Raw genomic sequence first — 27,986 nt, 5'->3', positions numbered from 1 at the left:
TTCAGAAGCAACTAGAAAGTGCAGTTTATTTACATGTTTACATGGTGTTTTGGTTTCATTATGGGTTTTGCCATCCGGAGGAATCCAGGGCTTGTGAGTGAAAATCAGATGGACTCCCTTAGGGCTTATTTGGACAAAGTCTTAGCAACATGACATCTTACTTTACATTGTTAGGGTCTCTCTCTGTTATTAGACTAAAATTACATAACTTGCTGCTTCACTGGGTTGTTAAAGCAGCATTTTCATATATCTAAGTTTGGTGACCTGCGTTGCATCTAAGTTTGACTGCACTAAATCGAAGGAGTGATGCTTAAGAGTGAGAGCCATCCTTGATGTCTGCAAGCTAACAGACCTAACTATATCGACACCTGAACGCCTGGATGAATCTCCTAATCTGCCTTTAAGGCACCGGATGAGTAACACCTGTCTGTGTCTATAGGACCCCATGACTGTCTATGCGGTCGCTTCCACAAACACAAACCAGCTCAGTTGATTGCAGCTGATTTAAAATAGTCTTGTCATGGTTTCTCCTATATGTGTCATTATGATACCTGTTTAACCCCTCTGATTACAAGACCGCCAAAGGGGCTGAAAGAGACACTCCTGGTCTGGAGGGCTGCACAGCATATTGTGGCTCAGAAGCTGCCTTCCCCTGCAAACCTGACCCATCTTCTGTGACACCTACACATTGGTAATATCCTCAGTGTAAATGGACCACATTTCCCTGGTAGCAAGAGGTCTAGCGGAAACTGCCAGTGGTCACTTGAATTAATCAGATGTGACAATCATTACTAACCTGTCTGTCAGACTGAGTTGTAGAGTGGTGAGTAAAAGGCCACTGTGTGGTGATGTGAGGGGTGGTGGGCTATGACAGACTATAGGGAGGGGTGGGGGTGGCAATGGAGGGGTAGCATCGGCCCCCCCAGAGCCAGAGGGCACAAACACACCACAGCTGTTCCTGCCTGGATGGTGAGGCAAGCAGCCACAGTCCTGGGAATCTCTCCCATGTGTCCTCATGGTCTCCCAGTGCTGGGCTTTCTCTTCTGTTTGGTCTGCTGTGCTTAAATGTGAGGGACCAGAAAAGCCTGATCACTTAAGTCATCATAACAACAGTAAAGAGTGTTTTTGACGAGAGGAGCGAATTCATTCATTAAGTGGTTTTGTTTTTGAGAGATATTCTATTTATAATCGGGTGATTTATTTTTCTGTCTCCAAAAAAGACTGGGCTGCTACATCTCTGTGCTCAGCTCTTCTGTCTGTGCGTCTTGAGCTGCACGTCACATGGTTGGATACTGTCTGCACCGCGCAATCCTCCAAACACAGGAGTTCATTTATCTCAGGGTCGTGCATTGAGCAAGGAGCGCATAGGAATAAGCTGGATTTAGATTGTGCAACCTTTTTTCTCTCAATTTCTTAGTTTTGGAACAGAAGTTATATTGTCGTCCAGAAATGGACCATGCACCTATAGGCTGTAGCGCTTCTTGCAGACGGGTGATTCTTAAACTGAAACCCAGCAATAAGCTCTGTGGGTTGTTGGCAGCTCCGATGTGGTGCAGCTGTGATAGCCTCAATCTAAAACTGCTGGACAGGAGCCGAGAGCCGGTTACATGTATCCAAATATGCGCGTAATTGGAGTGCACTGGCGAGGCGTCCCTTCCACTCCTGCCTGGGTAACGTTGTCGTGATGTTCAATACTTCGGGGATTGAGTTCACTTTTAACAAGAAAGAGGACATTTCCGAAGTTATCAATGGCACTCTGCAGCTTCTCTACAACGTCCTCGTCACCATCAGTCCCACAGCCATGTGGAACGAGTCTTGCGGGGAGCAGCTGCAGGATTTCGGGCGCCCGGAGAAGATCATCATCGGGGTGATGCTTGCGATCATTACGGCGATCACAGTCATGGGAAACACGCTGGTGGTGATCGCAGTGTGCGTGGTGAAGAAACTGAGACAACCTTCAAACTACCTGCTGGTGTCCCTCGCAGTGGCGGATCTGTCGGTGGCCATAGTTGTGATGCCGTTCGTCATAGTGACAGACCTCACCGGGGGCAAGTGGCTTTTTGGAGAGGTGTTCTGCAACATCTTTATCGGCATGGATGTAATGTGCTGCACTGCCTCCATCATGACCCTGTGTGTGATCAGCGTGGATAGGTGAGTTTCTAAAGTTGGTAGCTGCATCGGGGCTGCTTCGATACCGAGGGCTTATTTTAAAACGGCACCAACCTTACGCATGTAGTGCGCCTCGCTTTTAAACTGACACGGAGACCACAAATACGTGGCCTCTAATAAACTGCTCTGAACCACTTAACTAGACCGAGGATAGAAGCATAGATAGATCACGTATCAAATGGAGTAATGAACTGTAATCTAGACGCATGAAATAAATGGCCTTTAAATGCCTTATTTCAAATAAGCTGTTCCTCTGATTATCTGTGTCGGTTAAAGCCACTCAGCCAGAAAATTACAAGGCACACCATGATTAATTTATGACATGCTTAATTAATTTGCTTGAGCGGACCACGGGAAGTGTTTCCTTTACGCATTTAGGGCCAGCGCCCGCATCGAACTTACTGCCGCTGGGACTCTGATGATTCCTCATGACCCTTCCATAAGGGACAGGTCGCACCTGCTCTCTATTAAAACGGCCCCATGAGAATAAAATGAAAGCAAATTCACTTTACACACAGTGGAGCAGCTGATTTCTGCAGTTATTTTTTTGTCACATGGGGTTTATCACCTCGGTGTTTGGCATCAAAATTCAACTCTAAAATTATTCATGAAAGCCAGTTCCCATTAGGCCCACAGTGAGTTGCTTTAAATTCTACATTTAAACAGGAGGGAAGCAGGGCTTGGGCACTCACCAATCAACATTCATCAAGATCCACTCTGCATCTGGCAGCTCTTGGGAGTCTCAGCTCATAATGCCAGTGCCCATCCTGATAGCTTGTGACAAATGAGACACATCCAGGATGAGATAAAAGTCAAGTGACTGGTGTAACTGCTCTGCATCAGTGACCTTAATGAAGAAAAGGCCATAATAATATTGATCTGATTGTTGTCACTCAGGTTTTGCATCAAGATTCTTATTCTTATTATTATTATGAGGAATACAGATGCGCTATGAGACAATCAGCTGTGATAATGCTGACAGAGCTGTGACTGCATTTTGTGCTGGTTGGCTGCAGGGTGAGAAGTTGTGAACAGTCAGAGAAGCCGTTTAGAGGTTAGGTTAGAGGTCACAATGAAAACTGAAGATGGATGGACAATGATTCTGATTTGTGTGTCATCTGTGGTCATCACTCTCCTTACTGAGGTCATGAGCTGGTCACCCGTATTAAATTAACTGCACTACACTGTGTGACTTACTTGTACAGAATTACATTATTTCCATTGTGACCCCAGCAAATATACGAGACCTGAGTAGAAGTAAACTGTGCCAGTGTGCGAAATGTGTCTTTGTTATCCAGTGGAAGATAAGTGAAAGTTTGGCAAAGCAGCTCAGTCAGGTGTCACAGCCATTGTATGAGGTTAGAGATGTTGATTGCTCATATACTCAGAAAGTACAAATGGACCTGCCTGAGAGCGAGCGTGTCTGAAAAGATAGAGTGGAGTATGATTGAATGTGTTACTGTGAAATCAAAGCAAGCACACCCACCAAACCATACCACTCCTGCAGAGCATCTCTGAGTCCCTCTGCCTTTTGCTGGGCACAAGATTACACTGAGAATATAAAATGAGTTGATGTCATTTTGGGATTATTTTTCATCCCCACACAAACTGCACAGACGTTTCTGTCAACTGTTTCTTCCCACTAATCTCCATGAGAACAGACTCATCTTAATTAAACAATGCAGTGTGCGTTTGGTGTATGATTCAAAATGGGAATCAAAGAGATAATTCATTAGATTGGGAACTGCCAATTAGGCACACAATTAGCTGTAATTAGGGCTCGTTACTGCTATTTAGGATTCCCAAGGACATGCTTTCCAAATGAAGCTGAAGAAGCGGGAGTGCAGATGAGGCTCAGGACTCAACAGGTGTGTTTGTCAGGTTACACACTCCCCAAAGACAAAGTCTGCTGCAGAGAGGGCTGCTCATCATTTCTCAGAGCTCATTACACAGCTCCTTTAGATAGATAAAGTCAGACAGGCCTGGCATGGATGCTGTGGAAGAAAATATTCATTTGGTGTAGTGGAGAGATCAAAACCCTATGAGTGACTCACTCACTCAACACACCTTCTCGTCTAGGTCTTTGTTTCTCTGATACAATTTGCTTTTCTTCTACCCCTTGATAATTGAGTTGTATGTCTCATGTTGATTCAATCCTGTCTGGCCATCAGAACCTTTAGATGCAAATGTCTTTGTTTCCCATGTAACCCTATGTGACCCCCCTCCCTTCCCTCTGTTCCCTCGCCCTTCATTCTGGGTCAGTCTATTGCCGCAGACCCGCTATGTGTCAGTAAACTCACCGTTTTCCGGATTACTATTAAACTCACCACTGTCGTCCTGGTGGATTAGAGTAACTCTAATGCTCTCCATCCACGTTAACACAAGTTTAATCACAACTACAACTACTTTTTGATTTCATATTTACTGTCACATGCAGAAAACAATGTGGGAAAATAATATTCTATTTGTAGTTAAATCTTCAATTGGTAAAAATGATTCAGTGTGTGTGCCTGCACCTGTGTGTGTGTCTGTGTGTGTGTGGGGTGCTTGGCAGAGGTTCATAAACGGACGGAGTATTGTCTTGAAGTAGAATGAGTCTTCCCATACACAGTCATCTATAGATTATAGATTATAGATTTTTTAAAATCTAATTTGGCAGATTCATCACACAGCAAAGTGTACATTAATGCATAACAAAAATCCAATATTGCCACCCAACGTTCCTGCTCATTGGTTTCCCACAGTGACCTAAAATTCTAAAATACATCCTTACACTCACTTTCACTAAAGTTATAAACCCAAAGCTGCCGGCCTGAACTAACGCCGTTCTCCAACCCAGCATGCACTTTAAGCAAAGCCACTTTCGTGTCCACTTCCCTATAAAGTAAGTATCTCTTTTGGCCACAGTCAGTTTTTACCTTCACTGAGAGTAATATGCTGCATGTTTAATTATTCAAAAGTCAAATATGAATGATTTATTCACAACAGTGGGAAGAGAGGGTGGTCCTTTTCCCGTGGCTCCCCAGACGTCTAAGAAAAGATGCTTGGGGATGGAGGAGCTCGGTTCAGCCAGCGCCGGTTAAATTTGCAAATCAAGTATAGCCTGGCTTAACTATCTGGAAACTTGTAGAAGATGGATAGAATATAGGTCAAGAAAAAAAAACCCATATAACTGCAGTCAAGTAAACCTTTCCACCAGTCAGACTGCAGGAAATACAGTGTAGGTGTGATCACACCCGCAAACTCCTGCAGGGGGATTTGAGGAAAGAAATCACGCTAGCTAGGGACCATGGACGGCAGCGAGGTTAGCCACAGCCTTCACATCCTTTCTGCTAACTGGTGTGTCACTGATGAGCCAAGTTCACACACAGCTCCGCCATCGACCTGCCCTCAACATCTGATGATATTTTTGTGAGGTCAGTGAGTAAGTTTGTCCCAGGAGAGGTGGTGCTTGCTTAGTGCAGCAGGGGAACATCCACCTGCAGCAGACACAGATGACTTGACCTAGCTGATGCATCCTCAGGTAATGTGATGTGACTCCTGAGCCTCACTCTCTCAGGCACTATCCACTTCCCTCTTGCCGGCCACCTTGCCGAAACGTGAATGATTGGATGTTTCCAGCTAGACTGGCGAAACCAGATCAAAGGCAACTCATGCTTGTGAAGGAATGCTTCATCGGAACAGAGAGTGTGTCTCGCTACCAAATAGGATGTTACACCGAGTTCTTAAATCCTGTGATCACAACCAGTTTACTGAGACCTACATTTTAGATGTTTTAGAGACCACAAGGGACATTTTTTACAAGCCACAACAGCTTTTTCATACAGAGAGGAAAAAGCACTGTCAACTTTACAGAGGAAACAACATTTAAATTTAAAATCTACCACGGCCCACATCCTGTAAACAAGCAGTTATTCCAGACCAAAACTGCTGTTAATGAAAATATTTCAGAGCGCCATTAAATACACATGTTGTGTGAAGGCATTTGGCAAGTTAATCATTGATAAGTGCTGCTTGTACTATCAACCACAGATCTGTCTCCACCGTGTTTCACTGTCTGTTTGACTTTTAGTACAGAAGCACATGAAGTGAGACAAATTGTCTACTTACCATGTGATCAGAGAGCTTCCTATTGTTTGTCTGTTGTGTTGGTACTGAGTGTTACAAGGTCACAGTCAAGCCAGGTTACTCACTTGAGATCTGGAGAAATTTGTCCTGCAATATGTCGACATCTATCTGGGGGCTTCTTGTCAGTTTGTTGAAAAAGCAATTTAATTCTGGCTTGTTGTCCAATCTATGGCAGCTACAGCAGGTGCAGCATGGGTCCATGGTGGTAGGTGCATTCACAACATGTGGATGTTTCCATATTTAGAAGTTTTAGTCGTCTGTCCACCTACTGATGACATGTGGAATGAAAATAAAAAAATCCATTACCACCAACATACAGTAAACAAAACACATCAGTTTTTGAGAGAAGGAATGTCTCGCTTGTTTTTTTTAAGCTGACTAAACTACAGTGCATATTTTTTTTCTGTTTGACTTAACTTCATCCTTGTCCTTATTCTTCTAACCACTTTGGACTTTGTGAAGAGATCCTGTGAATTTGCAAAAAAAACAACCAAAGAAAACACTTAACTGAAAGCAATCTGATAAACAGAACCGGAAAAAGAGGAGGAAGAAGTCTACAGAGTCTACAAAGGCCTTTGAGTCTGCACTTGAAGTGGTTTGAGTAAAATGGCATGCTCATAATGAAAACATGCTTATTAGTTGTAGTCCACAACAGTGGACTAGCTTGCATTGCCGCAAAAAGCCGCATAATCTTGCACATGTGGCTGTTTCTCTGCAGGGGACTAAAGTCAAGCAAACATCCCATTCAACAGCTTCTTGGTTAGAATTTATATTCAGAAAAATAATGATTGAAACTGCTACATGCGTTGAAACAGCACAGCCATGCTTGAGTGACAGAGCTTGTGCTCTGTGAATTGATTTATGTCTTTGATTTATTGACTGACTGTTGGGAGCCCCTTAAATGAGATTTTCCCTACATAACTAATCAGTGAGCCCTTGAATCAGCTCCAGCTGTGCATCATATTTCAATTGTAGCCTACTATTGATGGATAATTGACTGAAATGAAATTATGCAGCCAAAGTGATTTCACAAAAGAGAATTAGGTGAAGGAGGTTCTGTTCTCCCTATGTTCTGAACACTATGCATATCCTTTATGCTGGGGAAAAACTTCTGACCCCTATTTAATGTTTCTGTTTTACTTCATTGAAGTACGCATTCATTACACACAGTTATAAGTATTTTGAGGAAGTACTGTAAATATAGGCCTAGTGAAAACTGTGAGAAACCCTTCATTCCTGAATAGCTGGAGATCCCCACCCTTCATACGTCAGCAGCAGTATTGGTATGTTGCAGCCCCAACCCTCTGGGATTTGACACGGAGGATGATGGATGAGTAACCACCGCACAGATACAGAGTTTTACTTTGCTATTCCCAGCTTGTCACCATATTTACCTAGCAATCTCCGGGGACAGGAAGCAGAAAAGGGCAAAGTGCTTCGTGACTTTACTGTGGCATAAATCATGCTTTGTGTTTTGGCATAACAAAGGTGGGGTCTATTATTCCTCAGGACTGAACAAAGGGCTAGCAAGCATTGACCAAGTGATGACATAATGGCTTTCCTGTTGATGGAGCCATGAGACTGCAAACAAACACAAACACAGACAAAGACACGGATCATGCTATGGATTTTGTTTTGAACATTTAGCATAGTATTTCCATTGCAGAATAACTGATGACTCGAGTCATGGTGTTCAGCTCATCTGTGCACATGGCCTGAATATTCATCATGTCCACTGAATAAGGCAGTATGAATTACTGAAAACTTTACTTTTCATAGTGACCAGTCTTGTGTATCAATGTGTGTTTATGTTTAGTGTGAGCAAAATACTATAGTGTCTCCTCTTAAACTGGATCTTACCACCTCCAAAGGCAGCTATTAAAGCAGATATCAGCTTCACGGCCGTTTCGGCTAATGCTGCGTTCAAGGCAGGCTTTTGAAACCGTAAGTTACAGCTTCAAGTCACAACTACGACTTGGTAGCGTTCCAGGTAACCCGTAGCTCGTGTTTTTACCATCCTGTTGTCTGTGAAAGTTCCCTATAACGGCCACTCGTAACTTCCGACCCGTGAACTCGTACCAGATCGAACTGGTATGACTTCACAGGAAGGAAAAACACAAAGTACGAGTTTCTTTGAACGCACCATGAGTTAGCAGCCCCCGCCCTTGTCAGGCATCAATTGGTCCTCGTGCTACGTCACCACATTCACGCGCATCCCTTGGCTGCACACACAGCCCTTCATGCCGTTCTGCCTCCTGATTGGATAACACTTGTATCCCAGAAGAAAAGTTTTCTCCTCGGGTTACAGCAGAGCAGAGTGACGGAGAGACTCGTGTTCCGGTCGAAACACTCTATGTAAGTGATTGCTGACGGAAAATATGACTAATTAGGACTTATATTAACAAAAACATTTCACTGATATCTCCTTTAAAAGAAGTCCCAGGTAGCCTACATGCAGATGTTAATGAACTGCCTCATGTTTCTTTCACTACTCTTCATTGCTCCGTGTAATCTATTATAGATGTTGACTTAACACATCATCTAAGAGCATTGCATGATGGGAATATTCATTGTGACTTTGGTGCTAAATTTTGATGCTTAGAAGTTAGGGATATGACTCCCGGCAGTGAGTTGGTATTCCAGCTGTGAAAAAGCAAATTGACTTACAGTAATGGCACTCCTACCACTGCCAAACTACCCTTGAGCAAGATGCTGAACCCTAGAACTGACTACTAACTGGGTCATAGCGCTGTATGCAGTGCAGCATTTTTTTCTTTTTTATGTAAATAACTGTATCTGTGTATCTGATACTGGGAAGAAACTCATTCAAGACCATGGGAACAACCCTGGGAAAAAATAATCCACAAAGTCCATTAGTCATGGTTTTCCTGCATTTGATGAAGTCACACCTGTGAAAGAATGGAAATTGGAAGATATTACAAATGGTTAGTGCAGAGTTGCTCTTAGAAGGAATTTCTGTCAGTTGTTTTGCTACACTCGTCTGTTGGCCAGCCAAGCCGTGAAAAAACACTGTAGCAATGTAGACAGAAGCAGGCAACTGCAGTTTAAAGCAGTGGTTAGAATTTCAGTTTGGCAGTCATGGGTTGTGTGTGTGTGTGTGTGTGTGTGTGTGTGTGTGTGTGTGTGTGTGTGTGTGTGTGTGTGTGTGTGTGTGTGTATACAGTGGATTAGGCCCAGTGAGACGCCAGAGTTTGTGCTATATTTACTGTCTCCCTCCACTGTCTCTCCACCCCAAAGTTCAAGTTCAAGTGTGTATTGCTGTTGAGTTCCTGCTGTTATTTTCCTCTAGTCTCTCTGTGCAGCATAAATGTTAGCTATCTCTTACCTGTATGAAAACATCATCCAACTTAACCCTTTAACAACCCCACCAAGAAGAAACCGGTGAAAAAACGATTTCTTTGAATTTCTTTTACCCTTAGGTGAATCATAAGCACAATCAATGATTTTTTTTCATCAGACCCTGTGGTTTTTAAAATATTGATCTCTACCAAACGGTTGAGATGTCACTTAATGGTTTAAGTACATAAATTCATACAAATACCAGGGACAGTAGATTAATTCATTAATTTATGAAGAAATAAACAACAAAAAATATCTGGGGCATATGCCACAAAACACCTCTGCTTTTTTATTACAACCATGAAAAAATATTGCTTCAAACAAGGAAATATTGCATTTCTAATTCTCCGATCTGTACTGTATCTGTGTTAAGGGCAACAGCACATAATTCTCACATTCAATACACTTCTGATTATATATAACAGTGCAAAAAATTCATTTTTGCATTCAAATAGGAAAAGACAATCCTTCAAAACAATAGAAAAAATGTTCATTTCTTGTTTTAATATCCGAACACACCTTGTCTGTGTCATGTTTTTTGGGACACAACAGTCGCATTTCTGGTAAATTTTATAACAAAAAAGTCAATTTTACTTACATTAGTTTAAAGGGTTTAAAGTGTGCATTGTCACTGTAGTGCATGTGAAACAACTGTGAACACCGTTTGTGTTCACCAATCACAGCGCACAATCTGTCTAGAGAGTCGTTGGGCGGGCTTTAACTTGTCATTTTCTTTTAAAGTTGAGCAAGAAACTGCACTGAAGTCATTCATTTCGAAGAAGGATGTATTTGGTGTTTTGCCGACGGGATATGGGAAAAGTTTAATCTACGTCATCCTGCTCTTTGCTCTGATTGGTCGTAGCGCTACCCTATTGCATGCAAGGCATTCTAATTAACGGTTTTGCACCCATCATTTTGGGCACAGCTTTGGCAACACAAAAGTGACCTTTACTTCCCTGGATCAGAATTATCAGTAGCCTACCTTATTGTCACAACTATGTTTGCTCACGTACAATGGTATTTTGCATGTCTATCTTTCAAATTAGCCTTGTTGAGATGAATTCTGACTTGTACAAACGTAATCTTGTACAATTAGATTTGTTTTTGTTTTTTTCCAGTAGGCAGAGGCTGAATAACTCTGAATTATTTTCTCCCTCTCACTGCTCACAGGCGAGATAACAGCAATAAAATTGCTCTGGTAATGAATATTCCTGTCATCAGTCATAGTTTCTTCTGGTTGGTACACACTGCTCAGACTGGAACATTGATTCCACCTCCATATCTGACACTCTGATATAGGCCATTTGCTACAAAAACAAATTACATTCACTTTACTTACTTCTTGTAAAAAAAAAAAAAAAGGAGTCTGCTGCTGAGATTACTTTTTTTTGCATGAATTATTATTCTGGCATAACGGAACATAAGGTATTCCCTTAGGGATTTTTTCTAATTAATTTTGTCTACAGTATATGGTCCTTCATAGAATATTAATTATTATCCTACTATCAGTTGCATATTTTTTCTTAAAATGATGAACACAGAATCTGGATGAAGACTAACATGATATTATTTGCATGTAATTTTAGCGACCAGGGATATTGTTGTTCTGTTCTATTGGTTCTCTGCTCCTCTGTTTGATGCCTTTGTCAGTTATGTTACTAGGGCTGACCCAAAAAAATCAAAGCTTCGAAGCTTCGTTCGTTGCCATGGAAAATTGATCATGAAGTCCGTGATCGATTGTTTTTTTTTTCTTCCTTTTTTCCTTTTTGACACCGGTTCTCATCGGCACTTGTCACATTACAATGAATAGGCTACATGGCATCCTGGAAACCTGCCTGATTTTGGAGATATGCAGTGTTTGTTTACTTTAATTACTTTAATTATTTCCGCTATATTTCCGCTACGATCGCACGCACCCCAGTGGACATTTGTGGATTGAACATGTTTTCATGCATCATACTGTGCCAGGCAGAAAAAAATCCATATGAAGCCTTTGATCAGGAGTTTTTTTTTAAATTTATTTTTCAAAATTTCATTCATGTCTAATGATAATGCTGGACTTTCTGACAAATACTAACAATTGAATTATTCAAGGATTTGATCTGTTTTTCCTCTTAATTAAAAAACTGACAGGGAGATCTGGAGTTGAAAATATACTATATTGATAAACGTGTTTCAATGATGCGTTATTGTATCAGAACTACATGTGAGCACAAGATGAGGTCTGGGAACAAATGCCAGAATTCAGACTAGCTGCTTCATTTTAAATTAAAACAGATATGGGCTTTAAAAAAAAAAATAAGAGTCTGTGATATTTTCATGTCCTGAAAATAAAAGGTCAGTAAAAGAATATGAGGTGGAAAAAAAGCACAGTCCTCGACTGCTGCTGTTATGTTACATGGTGGTGTCTACTGACTCTGGAACAAGTTAGATACAACTCCTGCTCACTGTCCTTTTCCATTTACCAAGCCACAAAATGATGACATATAATGGGCTGTGCAGCTACTTCAGCTATACTAACTGCTGGCTACATGCCAAACTGGAAGAAAGTGAGATGGCTCAAAAGAGAAGCTGCCTGAGATATCCTTGGGAACTAAAATTGTTCAGCATTTTTTTTTCTCGAAAAGGTCAGAAGAAAAACAGGAGGAAGTGAAGAATGAGATTCCTCCCCCACATCCAAGCCTTTCCTCTGAGCTGATTTAGTTTTCGAGGTGTCCTTTGAGAGACACCCGGACAGAACCGAAGGGAAGGTGACAAAGACTGGAGAGGTGGGGGTCGGGTGGGTGGGAGGGAGGGTGGCTCTTCACACTGGTTCACTTCACATCATCATGACAGGAAAAGGAGAGGAAGATGGACTCACTGGCACATATACTTATTCACCTTCCACTCACAGACTTCAGTAACACTGTAAAATAATGAAGAGGGGTTCGGCATATTCATTCAGGAGTTGTGGGCTCTCATTGAATGACCCTGCAGCCTCGGTGCTGTTGGGGGTTTGCCACCCATGTACATTTTCATGTCAGGTCAGTAATGGCACTGCAAATCAAAGATTTTCTATGGAAACATCTCACTGAGGCAATGGGATACATGTATATGTGCAAATCTAATTTTCTTTAGAAGAAAGCAGCTTCACAAATCTGGTCAACATGGCTGCCACCTTAAGTCCATTTAAGATCTGAGATTAATGCAAAAAAAAAGAAGAAAAAAAAGAGAGAGATTAAAAAGAAAAATCCATTCACAAAGTGATAGTTAATGGTGTGACTCTCATCCACTCAGGGCCAGATCCAGGAAACAGTACACACCACACACTACACCCATAGGGCTACACCACCCAAAAAGTATTTTAATTGTGAAGCTTCCTCACAGCGCAGGTCAAAAAAAGCCTCTCTGTTGTTACACATATGTAAAATTTGTATTTTGCTTACATAATAATTATTTATAGGTAAGACCATGAAAATTAAGGTTGGGACCAATTTGTTTCAGCTCCAGAGCATTAAGAAGCAGTAAGACCATCTGTGAATTTATGGAAGAAGACGCAGCAACAACTTAAGGCAGCTGGGCATTCAACCAGGAGAGACCAACTGCAGAATAAATGTCACTAACCATTTGTAGCACCAAATAAAATAATTTGGCATAAACCCATGTACCAGATGAAACATTTTAAAATTAATCATTTTGCAGTAATGCTCAATGATGGTAAAAAGATAATGTCCTCCATGTTGGCCTGTATGTTTACATACGACTCATTTGCAACATTTTGGTTGAGACCGATCAAACAGTCAAACATGGGGAGGCAGAGAGCTGGGGGCGGGTGCTCTACCAACTGAACTAAACACCGCCCCAAATATGAATAAAATGTCTGGGAGTTTGGGGTGATCACACAGAAAATGACTTGATGATTTAGTGCAGGCATAAAACAGTAAATAATGTGCATACTGTGTATGAAATCTATTACCAAAGTTAACCAAATATTTTACAGCAGCCAGAAATGTTATTGACATGATTTATGCATTTCAATGACTCTCTTCTATTCAGTTTATTCAAAGCAGCTTTGTTGTCAGATCACACATCCGTCTAATGCTGGGGCAGTAAAAAACAAGAAAACACTTGGTAATGAATGCAGCCGCAGATAACACAAATAGGTGTGAGTTCTCTCCAAGTGTCTTGGGGAGAGAGAAGCTCTCAGATGCTGCTACTGACAGAGGGAAGAAGTCGAAACCTCAGTTAGAGATCATGGTCACATGATGTTGTCAGAGTCTGAGGGGACAGGGAGCTGAGAGAGAAGAATGGTAAACAGCTTGTGATGAGAACGGCTTGTTTTTATCCATCTTAAAATGAAATGGACCTGCTTGCACTGCAGCATAGTCATTTGCAGAAAACCTCACCTATAAAGTGTCACATCCGTGACTTGTTTACGCTGATGATGGCTGAAAGGTTTGTTCTTTTGTCCACATTAAACAGCTGATATATGTGAGTGCTTCTACAAAGGCGGCAAGTGAGAACATTAAAACAGCAAGAGTTACTGTGTCTTAACAGGCCATTGATGTTGAGCAAATAAGTTCATTTCTTACCTTGAAAACAGAAGTTTGACAATGAAAGTTAAAGCCAGAAAATGAAGCTTGTTGAGCTGTTACATTTTGTCAAAAAACAGTAAATAGGCTAAAGGTAACACAATTTGAACATGCACATTGCAAACTGCATGTGCCAGACTTCTCTCTTGGTCAGGTGCAGCAGTTACCTCGGGGGGCAACCACCATTCCGACATCCCACCAGTCCAACATAGGCCTCCAATTGTCTAAATGGCAACACTTAATTTTCTATCAAACGTCCCATCATTCCGACAATTTTTGCCTCCTATGATCGGAATGACAGTATTTTTTTCTTTTTTTAAACCTCCTGCCTTTCCGACAATTCCTTTAACAGCGAATTTTTTCCCCCAAAAGATTTTGCACTGGTTGGGTTTAAGCAATGAAGAAGGAGTTGGTTAAAGGGATAGTTCAACATTTTGGCAAATTGGCCCATTGCCATAATCGCTATAGTCATAGCAGTAGGTTCGTTACTTAATTGTCGGTGCAAGATATTTTTAGAACGGCGGAGCGGAGCAGCAGGCTGCTCAGAGCTATGCTACGGAGGCTAAATTAATTTCTTGTTTTCCTCATCAAATACACAATCCAACAACTCCAAAACGCTGTCGTGGACAAGTTGTGAGCTGCACAATCACCGCGCTATGAGATAATAATATATATAATAAGTTGTTTTAGAGGTAAATTCATGCAAAACTGCTGATGCGCGTTGCGTTCAGGGACAGTTTTTCAGCAAGCAGACTCTGTATTTACCTCGAAAACGGCTCCGTTTCGTAACGTTCCGTTATTATCTCTTAGCAGACACATGTATGTTTAATCTATCAAAGTTTGGTGAGCCTCGTCCAAATAGTCTCTGAGGAGCTGAGAAAAATGTGAGAAGTGTTGCAACTGTCCCCAGTCTCCCCTCATTATCTGATGCTGAGGCTGTTTGTGGTTGGCTGAGAGAGATGATTTTTTTTTTCTCGTTAGTGTGCATCATAGTTTCAGCTGCGTTAATTCAGTCAGGTTGAGTTTCCGTTACGCGTGCCAGCCTTTGATCTGACATCAGATGTGACGGGACAGTCGATATAGATATCAATGTATGTGCTGATTCAGATAGTTACATAAAATAGTGGTTGTGATTAATTATTGCATTGAAATGTGCCTGACATTCTGGAAACCTGGAGCTGGCGAGCTTTCAGCGCACATTTGGCAGAGCCTCTTGGTACGAAATTGTCACTGCGCCAATCTGAATCTGTCGACACCTCCCCCTGCTGTGCTGCCACACCCATCTTGGCACACCTCAGTCTACCAAATTGCCAAATTCGCTGCACTGGACTAAATTACCACTGCGCTGAGCTGCGCCACCCTGCGCTGCGCCATGAAAGAGAGCCCTGTGAGTGTTATGCACAGTCATAATCTGTTGTTTTCCTAAATTAGCAATGTAGTAGGCCTACTTTATAATGCTGTTGAGTTTGGCCAAAGTGTTTTTGTTTTTGTTGTTGCCGTATCTCTTTGAGTTTCTTTCCCCTATTCTCTACTCTGCTGTCATCTGCTCTGCACAGCCTGTAGTTCTTGCTTTGTTGTCCAAGGACAACTGGCTCCAGAAGGGATGGACACACTGACTGTTAGAGGGGGGAATCCATTTATCACCGTAGCACTAATAGCTGCCCATCATCTCGATTGCTGTGAGAGCCATTAAACAACCGATAGGGACAGGTGGTGCGCTGTGCTGTGCTGCAAAGGCCATAAAATATCCACAGTAACCCTTTACAACAATTAGGAGGAAGTAAAACAGACATCATAAAGGTCAGGACTTGGAGTGGATGTGAAGTAAGGTGTGTGTGCGTGTGTATGTACACAATAATTCATGAAAATAGCTGACCAAGAAACAGGATATATTGCTGATACTATTTTAAGATGGGTTTCTGTTACATAAAGATTTAGGCCTCACAACATATAGACTAAAAAATCTTCACAATGTCAAGGCTCGCCTCCAACAGCTGCCGACAAGAGACAGAAAATGATGTTCATCAATGACTGTATAGCCATCCTGCAAATGGATTGTTATAGTCTTTTTCTTGCTACTGAAAGTGGTTTCTGTCTAGGAGCAGTGTTGGTGATCATTGGTGGACTTGATAAGCTCTGAGCAGCTGTATGTCTTCAAAGCAGATAAGCCTACGTCCTGACTCTGTAGTATCAGAAAGTGACAATGTAAATGTCATAGAGAGAAGAGTAAACATTGACTTTGCTTCCCACCACTGGAGACAGTTCCTATTGGGTTAACAAATGAGGTTTGATACTGAACAGCTGTTAATGCTGATGATGGCTATGTTGCAATAGCAATGGTGCACCCAAGCGTCCTTCGTCTGTCGGTGAGAATGGGCGTCCGTGTCCTCTTTCTCGAGGTTTTCCCTTAAAGGGACAACGAGGAGTTTTGGAAAAGCGAAGCGTTTTCACACTACATTTATTAGCCTCCCCGTGCACCGTAGAATTCTTCGACCGGCGCAAGACGGACTCATGTTTTCATTCATCAAGAATTAAAGTCAGAGGTTCAAAGAGGTTCAGTTACCGTCGTAGTCCCGACCATAAACGGCGATTTGGCTGCATTATTCTCATGACTCGCCACGAAACCGAAAGTAAGGAAACGTTGGTCGGCTCGACCAGCATTTCCGCCACCACTAATAATAACAAAATAACGATAGAGACAAAACAATATATTTATTGAAAATGGGCCCATTAACAAGTGTGGGTAACGTACATAGATTCAATTAACGTGAGACTTTTCTATAACCAAATAGAAACTCCTCGTTGTCCCTTTAACTGGGTTTTTACTCAACAGTGTGGCCGTTTTGGATCATTAGCGTAGTGGAAGTGCTTTTTTCCCAATAAGTGCCATTCGAAAGTTTGGATATGGTGACTGGGGGGCACTCTGACAAACACTGAATGGGGCACTATCAGATATTTCCCTCTAAACAGAAGAGTCTATTTTATTTGGTTTAGACAGAAGCATGTTCTCTTTTCTCATCATCACATGCTCTTGTACAGTAGGAGCAGCTAAAGTCATTAGTGGCTCTCATAGACAGAGCTTGAGATGCGTTGAAGTAACTTTATGTAAAGACTAAAAGGCCTCTGAAAGTTTGAACGCCCCCTTTCTTTCTGGCAACTCCCTGAAATCCTGATGCTAGAGTTATCACAATGTAATTATCAGCTATCTGGATGGTTAGATATAACCTATTGTAAGGAGCACAATGATCATTTGGTCCAAACGGACCCTTTATCTTAAAATTATAATAGGCTCAGGCAAGCAAGTCTGACACCTGTCTATAAATCTCTTTTTCAACACCAACAAACTGAATATTTAGATGTCTGCCAGCACAGACGTTTAGGTCATAACTGCTCAGTTAAAATAAAGTTAACACAGTTGTACCAATGAAGCCCTTGGTAATCCTTAAGCATACTTGTTTAGACTAAAATAAGTGCCAGCAGTTATTCACAGACTATCTGACACAGGTCTGACCTGAGCTAGCAGTTCCCGCCGACAAATCTGAAGGAAGCGGTACGTCTGTTCAGGGATGACTCAGTTTGGCTTATGTAAGAGTCTAAATGAGCAAAAAAAAAAAAAAACTACTGCTGCTATTTTACTCATACTCATTCTAACCTTAACCTGAGCTGAAGTCAAAAAAGAAAACACAGACTGACCTGAACAGGTGCTCCATTATTTGAGCAGAGAAGCGTAAGGCTGAATTAAGTATGAGACAGACTCTGAGAGAGCAGCAACTCTGGATGGATAGAATATGAGAGCTGAGGCATCCCTTGAACTCAGATTGTTGTTTCCCACTGGACAGATATGATGCTCTTCAACCCAGAGCAGCTTAGAATAAATACTCTGCTGTGACTTTTGTTGAAATGCTGTCATCTGATAAAGCTTACATGGGTTTTAAGGTTAGTCTAACTGGAAAAAACTATTCATAGAACACTGAAAAAATCAAGACTCATGCTCAGAAGTTTTTTTTATATGTATATGTATATGTATATGTATATGTATATGTATATGTATATGTATATGTGTGTGTGTATATGTATATGTATATGTGTGTGTGTGTGTATATATATATATATATATATATATATATATATATATATATATATATATATATATATATATATATATATATATATATATATATACACATACAGTATATATATATATATATAAACGCTTCTGAGCCTGATTCTTGATTTTTTCAGTGTTCTATGAAATAATATATATATATTATATGTATGTTCTGCAGATATATCTGATTTACACGGACCATAGACTCTATAAGGTACTGGTTTTTGAGTTTTCCTTTTTTTTCCTCCCTCATTCACATTATATAAAACACACCAAGCATGAAAGTCGTGTACACACACTGCGAACTGCTGGATAAAAAGCAGTCTCTTCTGAACTTCTCAGTTCAGGAAGAGACAGTTCTTCAACAAAAATGGTGTGATATCTCAGGCGACGTCTGCGTCTCTGTGCCCACTTCACTCACACAGTGAGTGAGAGTGAAGCGAAAAGAAGAAAAAAAAGATATATCTCTAACACTTTTTCAGAGGCTAATTTTAGATTGCCCTGAAGTGCGATGACAGGAATTATAAAGGCCTCAGTAGTGAAATGAATGAGTGAAGATTCTCAAGTGGAAATTTTCTGTGGGGAAAAAGGTATTTGACAGACCTCCCCCTTGTCACTGTTACTTTCTTTTTAGTGGAACTTGTTCTAAATTTATCACCCTACAACCCAAACCTAGTGCAGCTTGGTAAATATTTCACCGTGTATCCCCTCTCAGACATAAAAGGTTTCACAGGTGCTCCTGGAGATGACTGACGACTGTTGCACACTGGCGCAGAAGACTTCACTTCACTTTACTCTGCCCCTTACTGGTAGCCTAGCGGAAGTAATGGAATCCTCCATTATCTTGGGCACAGTGTTTGCTTGTGGCAGCGTAATCCCTGAGGGCGGCTGTGGCTGTGGATATGTCCCAAATCCTCCAGAGATATGAAACAAAACAAACCTTGAAACTCCTAGTGTGTGTCACTGAGTGTTAAGCACACACTGTTTTATGGGAGGAGGTTGTACCGATTATCCCTTTCATCTGGTTTTTAGCTGTGCCTGTGCTGTGTGTGGTGTGAAGTAGTCAATGGGATTTTAAATATATCATGGATTTTGTGTAATATTCAACAATTCACTGATTCATGTTCTTCACTCTAATTAATTCAGTATTGCAGAACATTTATGAAAAATACTTTCTAAATATAATAAAAGTCTGTTATTGATCAATCTTATTGTTCCATGACTTATGATACATATTGCTTTTATTTTGCTCTATTCCGGTATATTTAGGTTAGGTTAGTTTATTGGTCTCCACCAGGGAGAAATTTGTTGCGGAGACAGGGAACATGTTGCATACATAAAAAACACATACAGTACAAAAAGAACATCATATTTACTGTATTAAATACACCATACTGTGCATTCAGTCATTACACATATGTGGTCGTTAGTTGTCTATGTAGGCTTCATGGTATACCTTTCATTTTTTGCTGTATCCTGTTGTGCCTCACAGAGATCAGTAAAGTTTAATCTCTTTGTGTCAAAACACACAAGATAAAAGCAACGGAGGCCCCACAGATGTTCAGCCTCAGCTCATCCTGCTAAAATACATGCAGGAAGCTGTGTAATGAAGTGTTAAAATGCGCGGTATCTTATCCAACCTGGCAGTCGTTTGTCTCTAGGAGGATGGTGAAAGGATTTTGCATCTAATGAGAGTGCATCGGAATCAGCTCTGCTTTGTAGAGGGCTGAAGATGAGTCATATAGGTTGTGGAAAACTGCCCTCTGCTTCACACATGCACAAATATCCTGAGAAATAAGCACCACAACCACCTTCATTACTGAAGAATGCATTCAGAGAGGAGTGTTGCATTACTGGCAATCCATTATGTATTCCTGAGAATTCCCACAGGATGGAGTGTACCCATCTCAAGATCTGTCTTGTATCTATTTGACAGTGCTCGCCTGGATGTGTTCAGTCCCCCTTGCAAGGTTTAAGTACATTTTAAGTAAGTTGTAAGCCAGGCGGAGCAGTGGTTGGAAGGATTGGGGTTGAATAAACACTAGTTATTATGCAATATTCACTGAGCACAACAAACCTAAGCCAGGGGATGTTTAAGAAGAACATGGTATGGTCTTCTATGGTGCCCTATGGTCCTCCATACCAACACCTGTGCTGCCATGGGCAACAAAATAATGACATGTGTCAGATAAATGATGGAAGTTTTTTAGTTGTTGTCATGGAAACACTGACTGACTCCTGTGCAAGTTGCATGTAGGTTACATGCCTGGGGTGCATGAGAAATTGAAAATGATGGCCAGATAGGAGCTGAAAATAGGAAAAATAGGAGTGGGTGGGGGCAGGGAGAGTATTTCACCCACATAGTTGTAACCTTCTTGTCATTTCCAAGTAATTCTGATCTAGATCAATACCACTTGCACTGTGTGTTGCCAGTTGTTGACAAGCTACAGTGTGTGGAGCAGAAATGCCATGACTACTCTAACTATAAAAAGTTAGCTTGTGGCAAGCTGGGAATCTGGATCAGTGCCATTTTGTACCTGCAAACAACTTTTTGATGCTGTAGCTACAGTGTGCCAGCAAAGTGTTAACATGGACTGGAATGGATTTCCGAGTCATTTTTGGCATTTAGCGTATTTGACAACAAAGTTAATGCCTTTATCTGAATGTATCACAAGTGCAAAAGCACAGAAACATTAAAGGGATAGTAGCATTTTTTTTAAAGTGGGGTTGTAAGTTAATGCCTTTATCTGAATGTATCACAAGTGCAAAAGCACAGAAACATTAAAGGGATAGTAGCATTTTTTTTAAAGTGGGGTTGTATGATCTACAAATAGCCCCTAAGTACTTTAATTGCAGTAGAAGACTCTCTGCGCTCCTCCCGTTAGCAACGCCAGCCCATAGCCCTGCCCAGAGATTTACAACATACAGTGTTGTGAACAGACCCAAAGAAACAGCCTATTTTCGTGGCCTAAAAGAGGTTTTACCTGAAAAAAAATTCACAGTTCCATTGTTCGCTATAATATAATTTTTTCCAGCCCTTCAAAGTGCAGGAAAAACACTGTTTTTATTTGGACCTAACCAACTCACGTATCCCTCAACCCAGGGTTAGCGCCCGCCTATCAGCAGTTGGTTAGGTCCAAATAAAAACAGTGTTTTTCCTGCACTTTGAGGGGCTGGAAAAAATTATATTCTAGCGAACAATGGAACTGTGTATTTTTTTTCAGGTGAAACCTCTTTTAGGCCGCAAAAATAGGCCATTTCTTTGGGTCTGTTCATAATACTGTATGTTGTAAATCTATTTGTAGATCATAAAACCCCACTTTTAAAAAAATGCTACTATACCTTTAAAGCTTGTGGGTTAAGATGAAGTACGATTTTCAGACATGATGTGTTGAAACCCTGAATGTGATTTGAAGGCCTCCTAACTGCCTTATTTTTCTGACACTGCCAGCTGCTATTTGAAACCACTCAAACGCCTGTTTGATTGATGGCTCCTACTCTACCTGCTGAGCTCCTCTAAAGCCAAAGAATGGCAGCTAATTGCCCACCAGGCAATGACAAAGCTTGACCTCTCATTGAAATGTTGGTCTTTATTAAAGTGTTTTAGATAGATAGATAGATAGATAGATAGATAGATAGATAGATAGATAGATAGATAGATAGATAGATAGATAGATAGATAGATAGATAGATAGATAGATAGATAGATAGATAATGTTTGGCTTCAAGGCGTTCTCTGAGTAAACCTGCACAAAGTCTCTTTAGTACCTCCAGCCAGAAGCATTTCTGGCAGCAGATACTATAAAGACTGTAGGCTACTCGAAGGAAGCAGAAGGGGTCAAACACAGACCTGTCATCCTGGGGACTTTGGTTCATATCCTGCTTAAAGCAGAAGTAAGTGATATATTTGTGTTAATATAAGTCTTAAATAGTTATATCTTCCGACAGCAATCACTTACATAGAGTGTTTGGTCTGAAACACGGGTCTGTCAGTCACTCTGCTCTGCTCTGAGCCGAGGAGAAAACATTTCTCGTATCCTACAGTTTTTATCCAATGAGGAGAGAGAACGGCATGCAGGGCTGTGTGTGCAGCCAAGGGACGCCGTGAATGTGGTGACGTAGGGACGAGGACTGTTATGGTGCGTTCAAGGCAGCCCGTAACTCGTGTTTTTCCGACCTGTGAAGTCATACCAGTTCGATCTGGTAGGAGTTCACGGGTCGGAAGTTACGAGTGGCCGTTATAGTGACTTTCACAGGTAAAACAGGCCGGAAAAACACGAGTGGGTTGCCTGGAACGCTACAAAGTCGTAAGTTGTGACTTGAAGCTGTAATTTACGGTTTCAAAAGCCTGCCTGGAACGCAGCATTAGCCAAAACGACCGGATCGCTTACTTCTGCTTTAACTTTGGCAGTGTATTACTTTTCATTTATCTCTTTATTGTTATTTTCAGTTCTCAGTTGTTGTGTAATAAGGTTAGTACAAAAGACTTGCTTAGGTTTTCGTTCTGAGAGTGTGTGCTCTGCAGGGTTGAAAAGCATGCCTGGGAGTTGGTACTGATACTTGTTTTGTATCTTGTCCTCGCAGGTATCTTGGGATCACACGGCCTCTCACCTATCCAGCCCGACAGAACGGTCAGCTGATGGCGAAGATGATCCTGGGAGTGTGGCTGGTGTCAGCATCCATCACCCTGCCCCCTTTCTGCGGCTGGGCCAAAAATGTCCACACAGCCGGTGTGTGCCTAATTAGCCAAGACTTTGGCTACACCATCTATTCCACAGCCGTAGCCTTTTACATCCCTATGCTGGTCATGCTGGTCATGTACTACAAGATCTTCAGGGCTGCTCGCAAGAGTGGCGCCAAGCACCGATTCACCGACCTTTCACGGCGGGAGCGGCTTGAAACGGTGGCTAATGAGACGCTGCGCATGCAGGGCCTGAAGCCTCCCGGTGTGGTGGAGGAATGCGCCGCCTTGTCCCGCCTGTTGAACCGTGAGCGGAGAAACATCTCCATCTTCAAGCGTGAGCAGAAAGCAGCCACAACACTGGGGGTAATCGTTGGTGTCTTTGCCGTGTGCTGGCTGCCATTCTTCATCCTATCCACTGCCAGGCCCTTCATCTGTGGTGTGGAGTGTAGCTGTGTGCCCATCTGGCTCGAGCGCACGCTGCTCTGGTTAGGCTACGCCAACTCCCTAATGAACCCCTTCATCTACGCCTTCTTCAACCGAGACCTGCGCTCTACTTACCGCGACCTTCTCCGCTGTCGTTATCGCAACATCAACCGTCGACTGTCTGCTGTGGGTGTGCATGAGGCTCTAAAGGTGTAGACCTGGGTACTTCAACAGTGTGCGTTCCGTCTCAAACAGTGGGCAGTGGTGGCCCTGTGCTTGTACAATTGGTGAGTCAATGTCTGTGGCAATCACTTCAGCGTGTGTGTGACTCAGTCATTCTATTTTTGGGAAGAAAATTATAGAGCGTACTTGATGGGCTATTCAACTCAACACTGCTTTTGTGCATATGCCATGATTATGTCCTGACTCCGGATTTACGATGGGATAATGTGGTGACAAAGGAAATGACATGTAAACACAATCAATCATCCCAGGGCTTTCAAAGGCAACAGAAGGCAAACATATTACTGTATATTATCAAAATTGTTGTTTGATAAGTATAAACATGGTTTGTGCGCACAGTGTCTTCTGAGCATCTTCCTAAACCAAATATTTGAGGACATCCCAGATCGATCTATAACAGGAGTTGGACACTGGAGTACTGTGCTTTGTGCCAGGATTCAATATTATTTATATATCACTTTATCTCTAGTTCAATTTGATCTTCTCACTAAATTTAACAGGAGCACATTAAATGTTTCACAAATGTTTGAAATGTGGTGATGCCAAATGAACGGGGGTGGGTGGAAAATGGTGTTAAAATGCAACATGGAGGGGAGATCCTCCATTCATGGAATCTCTGTGTTTGTTGTCATAAAAAGAAACTGAAAGTAGTTTATAATGTCTGCATGAAACATATTTGTCTTAAAAGCCACTGTATACATAAATCATTAGAGGTTTTGAATTGTGAATGACAGTTTGGCAGAAAGTTTACCACGTTTCACCCAAATACTTTGTTGCACACTCAAGAGGTGTCAGAAACCATGATACTGTGGACTGTTGTCACTCTTCTTCATTTGCCTTGGTCGGTCTCATCCTACGTTTGATTGCCGACCTTTCTGGATGATACAACAAACAAAACCTACTGAACTCTATGGTTTCAAGTTTGAGAATTGATGTGTTCCTCAGACTCTTCTGCTCCACTGGTTTTCAACAGTGTTTATCGTTCCTTTCGAACCAGGATATGGCCACGTCCTTCCTGGGCACACTTCTATTTGAACTGTTTGGTGACCTGTAAAAACCTGTCAAATGCCATCAGTTGAGCAGTGTGTGCTTTTTCTACCTCAAATTTCTTGAGATTAATGTACATTTCCTCCAAACAGGTGTACTGCACTGTCTTGCATCATTTTGTAATTAACTGCTATTTTATATTGTGTAAAATCAATCAGTCTACAGTAAACTCTGTGTTTGCTCTGTTTGACCCATGTCATTACCTTCAGAAACAAACTGGGCAAGTGTCAAAGCACTTCACACATTGTAAATAAAGAAAAACTTGGTTAAAATACCATTGTGGCCTACAGTGCTAAATTTAGATGATATATATTCATGCAAACACATCTGACTCAGCAATGGAATTGCAGTTCTTAAAAGATTGAGAATCAAAAGAACTTTTTTTCCACACAGCTCACACTGGTCCCCTTTCTAGCCCCACGAGCGTATCCTCATCAAAAGCCTGATGTGCACAAGTTGTTGTGCAAAATTCATCATCCTCTCTGACTGGATTGGCTACTGTGAGGAATAAGACTGCACCTAAAGGCCTGCTAGATGCTTTTAAAACATCCATAGCATTAGAATTAGCACCAAGGCTACTGCAAGGACTCTGGAGATATGTTTGAGGATGGTGACCCAAAAACTGCCTTTATTCTCTGTCTACTTGGAGCTAAATCTTTTATTCAGAGCCTGGGTGACAGCTGTCTTCTTGCTTTCATGACTGAAACAGTCCTGTAGGATGGGGTGGAAACTGACATGTGAGTGATGAGCCATGGCTCATGGTCAGAAGGTGTGGAGGTGTTCATTTGTGTAACCAGCTCAGGAGGACAGACTGAGAGTCAAAGCCACAGTTGTTTCTTCTGAGACTTGGTCTTGCACACCCAGCACATAAAAAAATACATTGGGATTTATTTATAATCATGACCACCTGTCAAAAGAGTATTTTCCCCTTTTCTTTTAGCTTTGTTGCTCTTCATTATTTTCTCACAGTATGTCAACATGAAGGCTTCCCATTGATATTTGTAACAATAATGATAACTGCATGTTGTGTGGTTTTCTTCAAATCTTTAGAGAAGAACTAAAACTACAGGAAAAAAGCTGTCAGGTTGTTTATCCAACATTTAACAATTGGTGTTTTGATAAATGTAAAGCCCTAGGCTAAATTCCACAGCCTGACAGTAATAGTCCATGGGCCAGAGACCAGAATTTCACTTATCGGTACCACTCAAGGTGGCAAAGGTTACTAATAATTTTTGCAAACATCCATGTCTGTAGATGAGATTTTGGTATGATAACCCTTCCTGAGTCACAGCTAAATTACAGTTATCACCTGTTGAAGTTAACTTCAGTCCTGTGAGTATTCTAGTGCTGGTGTTTTGTGTCTCTGACATTCCTTGATGTCACAGGACCAAAGGAAAGTACCCTACATGATTTTGGCAGAAATTGTGGAAAAATGTGTGTGATTAAAAGTTTGAAGAGCTCCGGTGACCACTTAGTCTACTTGCCAAAAATGAGTACCCGGAAATGTTGAGTACCCCAAAGTTTTATGTTAGAAATATATAGTATGGGTCCCCAGTATTCAGAAACTGCCGGATGCTAACTTATATATATTGGGCAATTAGCACAATTTACATAATTAGCATAATTTCCTATATGGGCAATATTTCAGCAAAATTGACTTGGCTGATCTGGGCAATATTGGAGTGGTTTTAGGGGTTATTGATGATGCTGAATCCATTTCTGACATTTTCAAAATTCAAAATGGCTGTCTAAACCGGAAGGGACCAGATTGAAATCCATCAAAATCGGCCCACTGGCGGTTTAAATCTGGTCACTACCGGTTTAGACAGCCATTTTGAATTTTGAAAATGTCAGAAATGGATTCAGCATCATCAATAACCCCTAAAACCACACTAATATTGCCCAGATCAGCCAAGTCAATTTTGTTGAAATATTGCCCAATATAGGAAATTATGCTAATTTATGCTAATTATGTCAATTGTGCTAATTGCCCAATATATATAAGTTAGCATCCGGCAGTTTCTGAATACTGGGGACCCATACTATATATTTCTAACATAAAACTTTGGGGTACTCAACATTTCCGGGTTCACAATGGGGCCCTATGGGCTGGCAAGTAGACTAACTGTAAGTGTCACAAATATAAAGCACTGACAAATATCCTGAACTTAAAGCAGAAGTAAGCGATATTTTTGTGTTAATATAAGTCTTAAATAGTTATATCTTCCGACAGCAATCACTTACATAGAGTGTTTGGACCGAAACACGTGTCTCTCAGTCACTCTGCTCTGCTCTGAGCCGAGGAGAAAACTTTTCTCGTATCCTACAAGTTTTATCCAATGGGGAGAGAGAACGGCATGAAGGGCTGTGTGTACAGCCAAGGAATGTGCCTGAATGTGGTGACATAGGGACGAGGACCAATAGATCCATGACGAGGGCGGGGGCTGCTAACTCCATCGGCTGACAAGACATTATGGTGCGTTCAAGGCAACCCGTAACTCGTACCAGATCGAACTGGTACGACTTCACAGGTCGGAAGTTACGAGTGGCCGTTATAGTGACTTTCACAGGCAACAGGTCGGAAAAACACGAGTGGGTTGCCTGGAACGCTACAAAGTAGTAAGTCGTGACTTGAAGCTGTAATTTACAGTTTCAAAAGCCTGCCTGGAACGCAGCATTAGCCAAAACGACTGGATCGCTTACTTCTGCTTTAAGTCTAAACCAAGATATGTACTAGCATCTAAAATTCATTTTTTCCTAGGGGTAAATTAACTTCAACAGGTGATAACTGTAATTTAGCTGTGACTCAGGAGGGGTTATCATACCAAAATATCATCTACAGACGTGGATGTTTGCAAAAAATATTAGTAACCTTTGCCACCTTGAGTGGTACTGAAATCTGGTCTGGCCCATGGACTATAAGGGCAAGTTCATGAGTGCAGGGAATACCACCGGTTTTGCAGGTATTTGGTTAACCAAGTCCCATTTTGACTTTTCGATACATCATTTGGAGAAATCATTATAGCTGATAGTTTGCATCATGTGCATAAAATGACTAAAAGGTAACATTGTTTGTTTTGTGTTCAGCCTTTTCCTGTAGGACCTGTTTAAACTCCTGAAGCTGCCTCAGTGTTTCTACTGTGTCATTAAATACAGTTGTCTAAAAATCATCTGTCTGTTTGGGTTGGTGCCAGTGGTGCACTTGGACAATTCCTGCATTTCGCCGTCTGTCAGATGATTTGGTGGGACAGTT

General features: G+C 41.5%; 1 protein-coding gene across 1 annotated transcript; it reads left to right on the top strand.

Annotated features, from left to right (window-relative positions):
* Window positions 1–1,684: 1,684 nt before the first annotated feature.
* htr7c (5-hydroxytryptamine (serotonin) receptor 7c) lies at window positions 1,685–23,659 on the top strand (the record flags this gene model as incomplete). The annotated part of the gene is made up of 2 exons (XM_083978826.1): window positions 1,685–2,151; window positions 22,921–23,659. The coding sequence occupies 2 exons, from the start codon at window positions 1,685–1,687 to the stop codon at window positions 23,657–23,659; spliced, it is 1,206 nt and encodes a 401-aa protein (XP_083834952.1).
* Window positions 23,660–27,986: the final 4,327 nt, after the last annotated feature.

This window comes from Trachurus trachurus (assembly GCF_905171665.1).
Source record: "Trachurus trachurus genome assembly, chromosome: 9".
In the NCBI taxonomy this organism is placed as follows: Eukaryota; Metazoa; Chordata; class Actinopteri; order Carangiformes; family Carangidae; genus Trachurus; species Trachurus trachurus.
The sequence above is the reverse complement of the archived record's forward strand: the minus strand, read 5'-3'. Positions and strand labels throughout refer to the sequence as shown.